The sequence below is a fragment of the Centroberyx affinis genome, unplaced genomic scaffold, assembly GCF_046629955.1.
Source record: "Centroberyx affinis isolate AG114_WGS23_722 - 3 ecotype Tasmania unplaced genomic scaffold, CSIRO-AGI_Caff_v1 ptg003706l_1, whole genome shotgun sequence".
In the NCBI taxonomy this organism is placed as follows: Eukaryota; Metazoa; Chordata; class Actinopteri; order Beryciformes; family Berycidae; genus Centroberyx; species Centroberyx affinis.
In genome coordinates this window covers 12,501-25,879 of record NW_027281596.1, presented here as the reverse complement: position 1 = coordinate 25,879, position 13,379 = coordinate 12,501, and the positions used below count along the sequence as shown (strand labels likewise).

The following is a 13,379-nucleotide window of genomic DNA, read 5'->3' as shown; positions in this document are numbered from 1 at the left end:
AAGAATGGATAGCCTACATTTGTTGGCGGTTTTTTTTTATTATTATTATTATTATTCTTATTAGGCTATTATTTTTTATTCCAAAACGCTACATATAGGTTACATTGTGGGGAGAAATGATAAGCAGCCGGATGTTCATTGCTTAATATGTAAAAGAGAAATGTTAACATACTTTAAAATGATACTATTTTGTTATAATGGGGGCTCTGATTCGATTAAAAACCTCAGTAATATTCAACAAGTTACTTTGATGCCAGCGAGTAGTATCACATTTTTAAAACGCTGGATATCTCGCTTTGGAATGAAATGTCACATATAGCCTACTATATCTCCATAATTTGAAACCCGAGCCTGCTGTTAAATATCTTGGGGGATTTGGGGGGATTCTGGAGCATTTTTTATTTGTTTTTCCTTTTTTTCCAACCCTTTTTACTGCTATGATGATCACAGTTCAAAGAGGGGAGAGCGGGCGGGTCGGCGGTAGGACCCCTGAGTTACCTCGGCTCCCCGAAGCATGTGACCACCGCCAAGTACGCAGCCAGTCAGTCACGCTGGGAAAACACTGCAGTCAGAAACTTGTGATCATAACAACACAACACACGCAGCTATATATTGGAGTCCAGCAGCCGCCGCCAAGTCTCACTCAGTCTCTGTAGCTCCATCCGTCAACATGGACTGCGGAATTATCACGTCCAAGACCGTCCTGCTGCTCCTGAGCCTGGTGTTCTGGGTGAGTTGAAGGTTTTCGTTTGGGTGTTTCCCCCCGTCAGAAGTGGTGAGTTTGTATATCCAGTCGGGCTGACTGGGCCTTGTTGGAAGAAAGGATGAAACGAAACGGATTTACAGCAGGTGCTACACAGGCAGCGATGTTGCTGGCCGACTCCCTAATGTTATTTTAACAGCAGTATATCCTCTGCTGTTTATGTAAACAAAGTGAATCAGCTATACTTGTTTGTTTGTTTTTATGAATGATGGTTGGTAATAACTGATGTACACAAAGGCAGGAGCAGTAGAAGCTCGGTTACACCCTTCAAATCAGAAATTTGACTCGGCAGACAACATCACATAGCAGCCTGCTTCACTTTCTTCCTTCAGCCTTACCTGCTTTCAGCACATTCACTATTCTTAGCATGCTGTACTTCCTCATTCTTGCTATAGCCTAATCTAAATATGCATAGTGCCTATTCAAAGTGGCATATAAACTCACACATACCTATTACCACCGCTAACCAGTTTATTCTAGATTTGTTCTTTCTAAATGTGAATTTCATTCCATCAGCACCTTTTGAAGTTCAAAGGAGACACATGACTTACATTCTTGTCACATTTGGAGTTTAATCATCTTTTTCCCAGCCTGCCTCTAGGGGCAGCTCCATCTCTGAGTCACTCACAAACATTTGACTGAGCTCTTTTCTACTTTTGTCATGTCAAACTATTAGTTCTAGTTATCGTACTGGCTAATCAGCCGTGTCTTTTCTTATTCGGTCCCGATGACAAACTCTCCTCTTTGAGCAGCTCAACTCTCCTTTGTCTCTTTTCTGGTGAAATGTGTTTTGACAGGACACAGTGAACTCTGGCTGATGTCTTGTGTAATTTGATTACCGTTGAGATGGAATCAGCCCGTGTGTGTATAGGGAAAACATGGTTGGTTTATTTTTCTATTCAAATATTCACTCTTCAGTTCCTTATTCCTTATGACTCACTACCTTCCCCATTTCATTCTCTCTCTCTCTATCAGAACATTATTTCAGATAGATGGATCACTCTACTGAACAAGGCTCAATATTTTAGGCCCTAATGCATCCCTTCATCCCTCACCATCTTCTAAAGACAGTCCAGCCTCCTCTGTACCATTGGCAAGGCATCACACACAACTCATCTCAATACTTTGACTGCAACTAATGGCAAAAGTCTATTGATCTGGACTGAAAGTGTGGCAAAGTTTGTGTGGCGATAAGACGCTCACTCAGTCACATCGCCTCAGGCCTACACAGCAAACCACATGCCACAGAATGTCACACACTTCTGGATTTGACTGGGCATCATGCCTCGCAATGGGATTTACAGCCAGGAGGCATTGCTTAGTGATATCTGTGACTTATAATCTTTTATTCATGCAGCTAGCTCCGTTATGCAGTCTGTCGAATTGCTGGCTGTTGCTGAAGCGTGGCGAGGCAAACTGCAGCCCACAGTCTAGCACTGGACAAGCCAAGACCGTATATTAGAATAAAACAGACAGTGAACATCCGTCTTGTCTCGCTTCACCGATTCTCCAGGTCAGGAGTCTTGAATGGGGAAGTGAGCTGATTCATTTCTTCCTTTCCAAACATTTCCAGATTTGTTTTGTGTGATCCTGATCACAGTGCTGATGCATCAAGCCACTCAGAGGACCACATCCTACTTACAGTATGAATGATTTTGCATTTTGAGAAACAATTATGATATCGTGGACAGAGGCGAAGCCTGAAAAGTCATTCAAAAAGTCAAATTATTAAATTGACTTTGTTTCTTCTGAATTTTAGTAGAAAAGTGAGCTAAAATGGCATTTAACTACTCTTTATCCCCCTCATCAAATTTGACCAAATCATGTCTTCCCCTGGAACTAAGTCTAATGACGACATGCTAGTGGTTTTATCACGCGAGGACCCGCTAGAAACAGGCACGGGACCCATTTTGGGTCCTCAGCCATAGTTCAAGAAACACCGCCTGAGAGATTTGCTCACATTCCAGGAAAGTGGTGCGGACGGTGCATGGACAGCATGCTATACGTTTCCTAAGCCCCTTTGTCCTGTTTCTTAGGCACAAGATCAGAGTTCCTGGGAAGATTAGGGGTGAGGGGAGGGTGGAGGAGGTTGGGGGGGGTGAAGGGTAACTATTCCAGAGAAATCCCGTGACTATGGAGTGATTAAGAGAAGTGAGTCATGCGGTAAAGCGGGAACTAGAGTGGATTCAATGGAAGAGAGTAGGAGGGACTGTGAGGCTGAACACACACACACGCACACACACACACACACTCAACATTTACAGGCCAAGAAGTGACCAAAAGCAAAATTACAAACTCTAGTTCTAGTTCATTATAGGGCAACTAATACTAAAAATGACACTTGACATGTGTTTTGGGGGTGTTAAGGGTAAAGGCATCCCCATTTTCCATCCAGGTATAGAGAAAAATAATTTGCCTTTTAATAAATTTGATCTTACTGTCCGCTGTGTGTGTGTAAATGACTTATAATGCAGTGTAGCCAGCATGTAAAAAGCAAGACTTCTACAAACATCTATATCTGTATGCAATCTCATTTGCAGTTCAGATTATATAAAGTGTTATTGCAGTGGTTTTGATCAGCATCTCAGATAATCAAACAGATACAGGAAACAGATGTCATACATCTATGGCATCTGTTTCCTGTATCTGTTTGATTGTCCAGTCTGTAAACCTCACATTTTAGAGGGTCGAAACTATAGGAATTGCAAGAAAAGTAAAGTAATAACTAATTTTATACAGAATTGTTAGTCACTGTATTTTCCCTTTGTTGGGAAAAATTGCATCACATGATTGTTCAGCTAGTTACCACAGCATGACTCCGTGATGATGATGTGACTTCATGCGCAATCCATGTCTGACTCTACTAGGATAGAATGTCAATGTCTGTAGGTTACCGTATATAGGGCTGGGGTAGGGCTGGGCAATATATCGATATTATATCGATATCGTGATATGAGACTAGATATCGTCTTAGATTTTGGATATCGTAATATCGTGATATGGCACAAGTGTTGTCTTTTCCTGGTTTTAAAGGCTGCATTACAATAAAGTGATGTCATTATCTGAACTTACCAGACTGTTCTAAAACAGGGAAGGAAACCCAGTCTTTGCATTTTATTTTGATCACAGTCTTGTTTCAATGAAAGTGCTTGTGACATCTCACATGTGGCTTTGACTTACAACTGAACATTTAGCCTACTTTGTAGAAAATACCGAGATATATATCGTGTATCGCCATTCAGCCTAAAAATACCGAGATATGATTTTTGGTCCATATCGCCCAGCCCTAGGCTGGGGCGACTCATCGACGTCATCGATTACGGAAATACGTCGATTTGCATGACGTGCGTCGGCGCGTAGATGGCTGTGTCCGGTCAAGGCATGGATTCCCCCAGAGAACAAGTTGCAGCTAAAAAAAAAAAACCTCGCCCACGATCATCTAAAGTGTGGGAGTATTTTAGGCAGAGACCCAACGGTTACATGAGACTTTTTTCATTCTGAATGAAATCATTCCGAAGGAAGATTGCCATGCAAGTGTTTACATGAGCGCTAAATATAACGATCGCATTAAGATGTGCGTTTACATGCTCCACAGTATGTAATCAGAATAAAAGTTTCTGACATGTGCAAAACACTGAATCCAGCACTCTAACATGGGCTTACGTTTTTAAAAGATGGATGTCGGTTATTTCTTTACTGCTGTTCTTTCTGATGAAGCAACTGTTTTATCACAACATACGACTCCATAAATGTCAGAAAAAGACGTTTTGTTTTGCCCCCGCAATGATTGGGTCCATTTGTAATTTTCACCGCTGTAAACCGAAACTGGCCCGGAGAGGCGGAGTCACTGACACTGACTCACAGACTTGATATAAAAACGGGCTGCGCCGCCTACATCAAGCCTGAGCGCCCCGGGGTTAACTGCGCTAGCCTATATTCCTTTTACTTGAATTGAACAAGCTCTCTTTAATTTTATTTTGAAGAGATTTTGTGGTTGGACTGTTTTTAAGAGAAGATGATTGAATAAAATATCGAAATATTAATGAGACAAGTTTTTGATATTTATTTTGGGTAAATTAATTGTTATATTAATCGAGTAATAAAAAAATAATCTTTAGAATAATCAATAAATTAGTCGTTAGATTAATCGACTAATCGAAAAAAGAATCGGTAGATTAATCGATAAAAAAATAATCGTTAGGTGCAGCCCTAACCATATATCATAAAAGAAAACACAACTTTGCCCGCTCTCTGCACTCATTGCATACCTGGCCGTCCTGGAGGGGGAATCCCTCTCTGTGAGGTTTCTTCCATTTTGTTTTTCCTGATGAGGTTCCCATTGGAGCTTTTCCTTGTTCCCATTGAGGTTGGGGGGTGTCGTTTTTCATTCACTGTGTTAAAATGTGGACGTGTGAAGCCCTTTCACATTCCTAACTGTGATTAAGGGCTATGCAAATAAATTTGACTTGACTTAATCTCTTAATATGAATCAGTCTGACTTGTTGACATCTTTTCAGAATCAGGATAATGGTGATAACAAGTCAGAATGACCCCAGCATGGAGGTTTATTTTAAAGAGAAAGAAATAAACACAGGACAAATCTCTTGAAGTGCATCAATGTGTGTTTCCTCCTGCCTTGTTTTCAGAAATGCAAAGTCAGGCTGTGCTGTGTGGTTTAAATTCAGCGTGATCGACTCATTGACCCATATGACATCGGCCTGTTGGTGGTCAGAAGAAGCTGGAGTGCAGAACAACCAAATTAGGGAAGGAGGGGTTGAGTTCACATAAGCATCTTAGCGCTAAACTGATTTTTATCCACTGGATTACAATTGAACAAGAGGATCTTAGTGCTAAGATGCTTTTTGGAAATTGAAGTCAGGTCTTTTACAGGTACAGGTAGGAGTAGTAGTCTTTGTTAAACTAGTAGTGTGATGGTGAGGTGATGTTGGTCTGATTTTCTTTTGACTCATCTACTGCAGATTGTGGATATGAGATTAAAAGATGAATACGAGGTGAAAAACCAGACGGTCGACTTCTATGAGTCTTTATTGGTCTCCGTGTTTAAACTGTGTTAAAACAGTGACATCAAAAGCTCCCTGTCCCATTACTTGTGCTATTAACTGTATGTGGTAGTCATGGATGAGTTTGACCAGCTGCCTATCTCTATCTACAGTATCTATGCAGTTGGGGTACAGTCCTTGCCTGATGTCTTTGATTATTTTCCATTTTAGTGTTTTTCAAACCTCTCTTCGGTCAACTTGTGTCAACTTCTTGAATTCAATGCATTTGGCTTGAGTGACTGAGAGAGTTGTACTCCTTAATCGACACACACACTGATACTGATACTGTAGGAAATGTGGGGACAAGCCAAAATATGCACTTCAATTCAATTTGCTTTATTGGCATGAAAGTTCACAGACAATATTGCCAAAGCATCAAGATCAAGCCAAAGTATTCACTGTCTAACATTGTAAAATGTCACAAATGCATTGTCATCAACTGGAAATCAGCCTATTATCTCATTTCTGAAAAGCTGTCATTTTTTGACATATGAAGTTTATTATTTAATTTCTTTATTCTTCAGATTTATTGTGGTGAGTGACTTCAGAGGTAGAGGTTTTTTTTTGTGAAGTTCATTCAGTGATTCGATTAGCGGCGTACAGTCAGAATCATTCAGTCTGCACACTGCTATTGAATCAAGCTGCATACCATGGAATTAGTTTAAAAAAAAAAAATGTCCCTGCTCTCCGACCAAGCTGCACTTTCAAAGGAAGGGAATCTTTCCCAGCGGACCCAAAAACTCTTACTGCACACACACACTACAAAACATTATATACAACATACTAAACATGCATACATTTCTGCATCTATTGCTTAGTGTAGAATGATGCGTAATGTTGCGTTATTTCCTGAATAACAACCATGTCAAACATACCGAAACATGAGGAAACTAGTGTCACATAATACTATTTTAAGTATGTTCTGTTTTTTTGGAGAACATTTACCTTGACAGCCATTTACTGATCAGGTATATTCAGTCTACTGATCTGTATGCAGCACAATATTTCACTCAGATAAAATGTTTATTTTCATCAGGGCCCATAACTTTAACCCTAACTTGTTCACAAAAATCATACTTTGGCAACTTGATGTATTTATTTGAATAACTCGCTTGTATGTATGATGTATTATGTCTGCTTTTTCCCCCGCAGGCTGCAGGAGTGTCCCTGACCTACGTGGGTGCCTATGTGATCAAGAGCTACAACAACTTTGACAATTTCCTGGAGGACAAGTACACACTGATCCCAGCCGCCATCATCATCAGTGTTGGTGTGGTGATGTTCATCTTTGGTCTGGTGGGATGCTGCGCTACGATCCGAGAGTCCAAAGTCGGCCTCAGCTTTGTAAGTGCGGTAGATCTGAACGTGTGTGTGTGTGTGTGTGTGTGTGTGTGTGTGTGTGTGTGGCTGGAGAGTGGGGAGGGGGGCACAATTTGTTCTTCATTCTGTTCCCTGACACAAAATGTGACACATTTTTCTTGCTGTTTCTCATTTTGTGTTCTTAACTGTATGACTGTATGACAGTGAAAGTAAAACTGTGAGGGATTGATTATTTCAGTCATAACACTAGTGGTTTGCTTTGATCTTTCATTTTTGGTCTCTCTTGGCTTTTGGTTCTCTTTTTTGATACACTCTTCCACTTTCTTCACAATCTCTCTCTCTCTCTCTCTCTCTCTCTCTCTCTCTCTCTCTCTCTCTCTCTCTCTCTCTCTCTCTTCTTTGTTTCTGTTCCAGTTTTTCTTGATCATCATGGTGATCTTTGCAGCTGAAGTGGCTGCTTTGGTGTTAGGCTTCCTCTACCAAAGCAGGGTGAGTCACAGTTATGTTCTCTATCGCACAATACTGTATATCCATCCATCCATCCATCCATCCAATTTATTCATGAAAAGCAACCATCTCATTCCTGTGGACATTAAGTTACATTAGACATCTAGTCTTTGAAAACATCCCATGAAATGTGCAGGTTTGAAAAAGTTTGATTCATTCTATAGGGTGAAAATATGTCTGTCACTCATAGACAAAATAACAGACTGTATTTAGTCTTCATTGACCTTTATGAAAGTAAGCGGTATCAATCAAAAGATATCAGAAGGTATCATGAACATATGTGGTTTATTTCCACGCATTACGGTATGCTTTATAATACATTAATTTGTAATATGAAGCATGGATTTGTTGTGTCTGCACCATGAAATTATGTATTATGCAGTTATTATGTAAAGTACTGATCCCCCACAGAGTTCTTGAACATTTTGTGTATTATATCATGTGCTGGTTGTATTGATTACAATGCACTCATAAAGTTCTTATGCTGATTTATAATGCCTTATTAATAACACTCCAACTACATGGTTGCTACCTAGTTTTCCAACGTTGTGTTTTTGTCTTGTCTGTCCAGATAAACGTTGACCTGGAACACTCTATGAGTGAAGTCTTCATGAAGTACGATGGGCAGAACTCAGACAGCAGAGCGGTGGACTACCTGCAGACTCAGGTCAGTATTTTACCTGTTACTGTTACAGCTGTTGATGGACGCCCTCATGTTCTCAGTTGTACTTTCATTACAGATCTTCAAACTTTTCTTTCTTGCATTCTTACTCGCTTGCTTTCGTTTCCCTCACTTGCTCTTTCATTCTATTGCTCAGTCTCTCGTTCTCTTTCATTCTTGCGTTTAAAGGACAAATCCAAACTAAAACACTTAACACTGTTAAAAAAGCAGTTATTGGTGATGTACCTCGCATTTCTGGGCCCATGTTGTTGGTTTGGCAGTATGTTTTTTTTTCTTATTCTTGTGGATAACTGGTCAAACGTAGATAATGTGGCATCACATCAAGATATTTGCAGTGCAGCTACAGTGGAGTGTGATAGCAGAAAATGTTTCAGCCATTCAGCTATCTAATACATCATCAGTAAAGGTCAGGATTTGGTATCAGCCCCAGAATAGAGCAAGGGCCTCAATAGTCCATAATGCAATGCAGCCACAAGACATGTTGCATTTTGAGTAAGGGGCGCATCCCGTTTTCGCCTGACTGGAAACACTCTCACTCTTCCTCTCACTCTATCGCAGTCACTTTTGCTATTGTTCTCTCCGCCTACATGTACTGAATGCGGTAAGTTCACACCCCGTCTCTTCTCTGGGGGTTTTGAATGTCATTCTGGGAAAATGTAATGAAGTAGAAGCAGACAAGGCAGGTTGAGGGAAAGTGGGTACACCAAAAAGCTAAATTACAACACATTAAATCATAAAATAACTCCTGAACTCACTGATCATCACAGATTGATGATATATGATAACAGTGTAAGAGTATCTGAGGGTGACATTTTCCTTTAAGTCTTTCTCATCTACTCTCCACCTTTCTCTCTCACTGTCACTGTCTTTCTCCTCTTTTTCTCAGTCCAGCTCTTCATTAACTGTTCATTAACATCCATTCGGCCTCTCTCTCTGTCTCTGTACAGTTGCAGTGCTGTGGTGTTGACTCTCCATCCAACTGGACCTCCACTCCCTGGTTCAGCAGTCACAACAGCACAGTGCCTCGATCCTGCTGTAAAAATATCACCAACACAGAGTGCACCGGCAGACTGGACCAGACAGACCTGCTTTATGGATCGGTACAGCACAACATAGGACTCTCTGCTCTTGTTGACCTAAATACTATAATCTAGTTGTGGTCCTAGATTGGCTAAGTAGCCTGTTTAAATTCATTCTTTGTGCTTTGAATTGTTTTAGTTATCCGGTTCAAATTGATTTGTCTGCTAAGAAGACTTGACAATGGACCTTATGTGTAGATAGGCTCTGAACACCTGCCATTTAGTTTATCAATCAATACTTTGATTAATTTATTTACTGTTTAAACCAAATTAGTTGCTTTAGTTGTTGGTCACAATATCTGAACGGTTATACAACATACTGCCCACCAAATAATATGCACCAAGTATAGACAAATGCTACCAACACACTACTCTCAGCCTATAATACAACATTAACCTGAAGTGCTGTGTATTCTACAGCTGGCTCACATGGTGTTTTCATATTTAGCCTCAAAATGTTCAAACTATGCTCACAACGCCTACTGAGTTCAGTGCTGTGAAAAAGAAAGCACAGCTCCTTAATGTATTTTTTGACATAGACACATGGATATTTAATAATTTCAGTACTATTGAAAGTACTGAAGGCATTTCTGTTTGTTTTACTTGCAGAAATGATTGCAAAGTGTTACGTTTCACTGTTAATTGGAGAGTTGGGTTACATTTATCTGTCAATATTGTTGAATGAAGAGCAAATATCCATATGTCCAAATACTTCAAAACGGCAGACCTTTATAGGGAATGTACTGTACTTTTCCACAGCGCTGTAGACGACAGTGTGACCTTTCAGATGCAGACAGTGTCTCTTTTATTCATTCAACCTTTATTTATCTGGGAACATAGAGGGCAAGTAGTCATTTTTAAGCAAGGGAAACAGAAAAAAGAGCAAATTAATAATTGCATAGCCATAAAAAGGATGCCATCATGGTGGCGTCTGTCTGTCGGTCAGAGTTCAGACACATTCTGTGAGTACAATAACTGAAGAACAATACATGATGGAAACTTCATACTTACACTACATGTTCCCCCTATAGACTAGATGATTTGATTAAATTTTGGAGCACCTTGCTGCATAAATTTGCATATTAATTAGGACATTTTTTTCTTCTTGAAACTACCATATCTCCTAATACTTTAAGATGCAGAGTTAATATTAATACCACCCAGGTGTTAGACAAGTAGGTTGATATAGAAATATTTGAAATTCATTAGCTTAATTAATGACCTGCTTAGCACAACTGGTTATGTTTGATGTATTATAGTGATTATGGCGGGACATTAAGCAGTTTAAGTGCCTCTTTTTTGTTTAGCCAATATTCTGCTACTTATCAATTGTCAAATTAGGTGAGAATTTGTTACAGTCAAGCCAAGAACCAGTGTGGCACTAAGTCATGTTACGAGCCTGTCCATAGTCCAGGAATAATCCCCGGCCTGTTTGAGGCTCAGCCTGTGCAGGTCAGCAACAGTACAGTGGTAGCCATTGTAAAGGACTTTCCACCTGCAAATATACCATGTATTTTCTAAATAATTCCAGTTACCACTTTATAGAAGGCATAAAAAAGTGGGACCTCTATGGCAGCCATAGCTCAATATATCAAGTGTCTTACAGTAGGAGTGCAGATCTGGAATCAGTTTAGCCGCTGAACTCATTATGAAGGAGATTGTGAAGGAGGAGACCTTGTCAGTCATCTTAGATCAGCATTCCTAGATAGACAGATTGATAAAATTGGAGTTTTAAGAAATAGGACAATAACTAGGCTACATTTCTTGCTGACATTTCTGACGTGTGTGTGTGTGTGTGTGTGTGTATTTCAGGGCTGTAAGAGAATGTTGTATCAGCTCCTTCAGGATGTGTTGAGTTATGCCATGCTGGTCATCCTGGGCTTTGCCATCATCAAGGTAAAGACACTGACTGTCATTACTGCAGAGAAAACCACACTTCAACAATTGTGAATGAGCATTACACCCCATTATCCTATTATGTCTGTTCAAATATTGGCTGCTAAGCTGTTGTGTCAACTTATTTTGAATCTGCATACCATACAATGTAACAAATGAGTCCAGTATCAATTTAATATCTTAAAGAAAACAATATATCTAGGACTTTTCAATGCAATATCATTTTAATAGTATAAAAACTTGGTAAGTGCATCATGAGTTTGATTCCTATTATCAATTTCACCTTCAATAAATTCAATCATTCCATACAAATTCAGAAAACAGAATTTAAATTCAGTCGTCTGGTGGAACAAATCTCATCACTTTCAATCAAAGTCATTTACACAAACACAAGATCTTCTGTCAAGACTTTAGAAACCTTTTCAAGTCATCAAAGTGCAAGTCAAAGTCGAGTCCCAAGTCACCAGAACCCAAGTCAAGTCTTAAGTCTTCTCTTCATGCATCAAGTCAAGTCTCAAGCAATTAAAACTGTGACTTGAGTCTGATTCTGTCCCCACCTCTGCTATATAATATAAAAGGGTTTGCATTATTTATTTGTATCATGTTGCAGGTGTTTAGGATGCTGAATGTGAGTGTGATTGTCTTTTTCTTTCCCGTTGCAGTTCTTTGGGATGCTGAGTGTGTGTGTGATCACCTGTAAAACTGGCAAACGGAGGAGCGGCTACCAGCCGCTGCATGCCTGAACCACTTCCTGCTTCAGTGGTTGACGATAAAATATTAAAGGATCCTCCAGAGGAACAACTTGCAGCTCCTAGACAGCAACCACTCCCTTTGTCATCTTCTCTCCTCTCCTCTCCTCTCCTCTCCTCTCCTCTCCTCTCCTCTCCTCTCCTCTTCTCTTCTCTTCTCTTCTCTTCTCTTCTCTTCTCTTCTCTTCTCTTCTCTTCTCTTCTCTCCTCTCCTCTCCTCTCCTCTCCTCTCCTCTCCTCTCCCCTCAGCTCTTTTCTCCTTACCTCCCCCGTCATCGCTACAGTAGTTTTGCTGACCACAGTCTAATGACAAAGACATCCTCACCCAGCAATGTACAGAAGCATCCTGACCAATGTCCCTGTTGTTTGTACAAATAGAAGTTTTAACTTAAAATAATGTGACAGATGTAAATTACATGTGGCAAACACTGTCTGATTCTAAAGTGGAGCATATTGTAGCATTCCTCTTCAGATGAAATCGATATGAATGTTGAATGTTCCTTACACTTGTCAAAGCATCTTATTGAGGTACAATTTTGAGTCGAGGCAGTGGCTTACTCTCCCAGATTTTAACAATACAGTAATGAAAGTTGTTGTGTGGGTTTAGCTCCCTTAGGTGTCTTGGCCCAAACTATGCCTTCCTATAACGCAAGTGATGGTAATGCATAAGATACCATTTTTGGTTTTTTTAACAAATTGAATCATAGAAAAGAGAAAACAGATTATATTGGAAGTGTTCTTCATGTCTTGCTGAACGGTTTTGTGACTTCCGTAACAACAGAAGGATTCACACAGAGGGCAACATGGGGCTCAAGCCTTCATTACCTGACCGATAAGGTGTCAGATAACACTTTCAAACGGCTTGCTTTCTCACCTATCTAACACTCCAGACAGCCGCAAGCAGACAATCTCAGAATTTGAAATGATTTTATGTAATGTCATCGCTCTCTAGCCAATTGGGACTCGCGGTGCAGCGTCGATTCAGGTTACTGGTTTGGATATTGTTTGCCCGAAGCCTTGCAATCTGAAGGAGCTTTTCTGTTTCTTCTGCTGAGTGTGAGAGGAAAGAAACAACAAGCGACTACATGTTGAGGCTTCTCATTGGAAACCCAACCAAGCCTTCTGAATTCACCACATCATGGTTTATTTTAAAGGATATTATTTGTTGACTTCAAAATATATCTTAAAGAGCTGTTTGTGATTGTGAGCGAAAGAGTCCGGTGTGAACTTGGAGAGACACTGATTTATGTAGGGTCACATTATTTATAGCCAACTGAATGAATGAATATCTAGCATTTTATGGTCAGTTAACTCTATTGAGTT

General features: G+C 40.0%; 1 protein-coding gene across 1 annotated transcript in view; it reads left to right on the top strand.

Moving 5' to 3' along the window:
• Positions 1-561: 561 nt before the first annotated feature.
• Positions 562-13,379, top strand: part of tspan36 (tetraspanin 36) — a 12,895-nt gene continuing 77 nt past the window's right edge. Inside the window, exons 1-7 of the mRNA XM_071540669.1 lie at positions 562-730; positions 6,976-7,167; positions 7,558-7,632; positions 8,222-8,317; positions 9,280-9,432; positions 11,224-11,307; positions 11,970-13,379. The exon at positions 11,970-13,379 is cut by the window's right edge and continues 77 nt beyond it. Of these exons, the coding sequence (XP_071396770.1) occupies positions 671-730; positions 6,976-7,167; positions 7,558-7,632; positions 8,222-8,317; positions 9,280-9,432; positions 11,224-11,307; positions 11,970-12,050 (741 nt within the window). The 5' untranslated portion in view covers positions 562-670 and the 3' untranslated portion in view covers positions 12,051-13,379. The remainder of the gene's footprint in view (positions 731-6,975; positions 7,168-7,557; positions 7,633-8,221; positions 8,318-9,279; positions 9,433-11,223; positions 11,308-11,969) is intronic.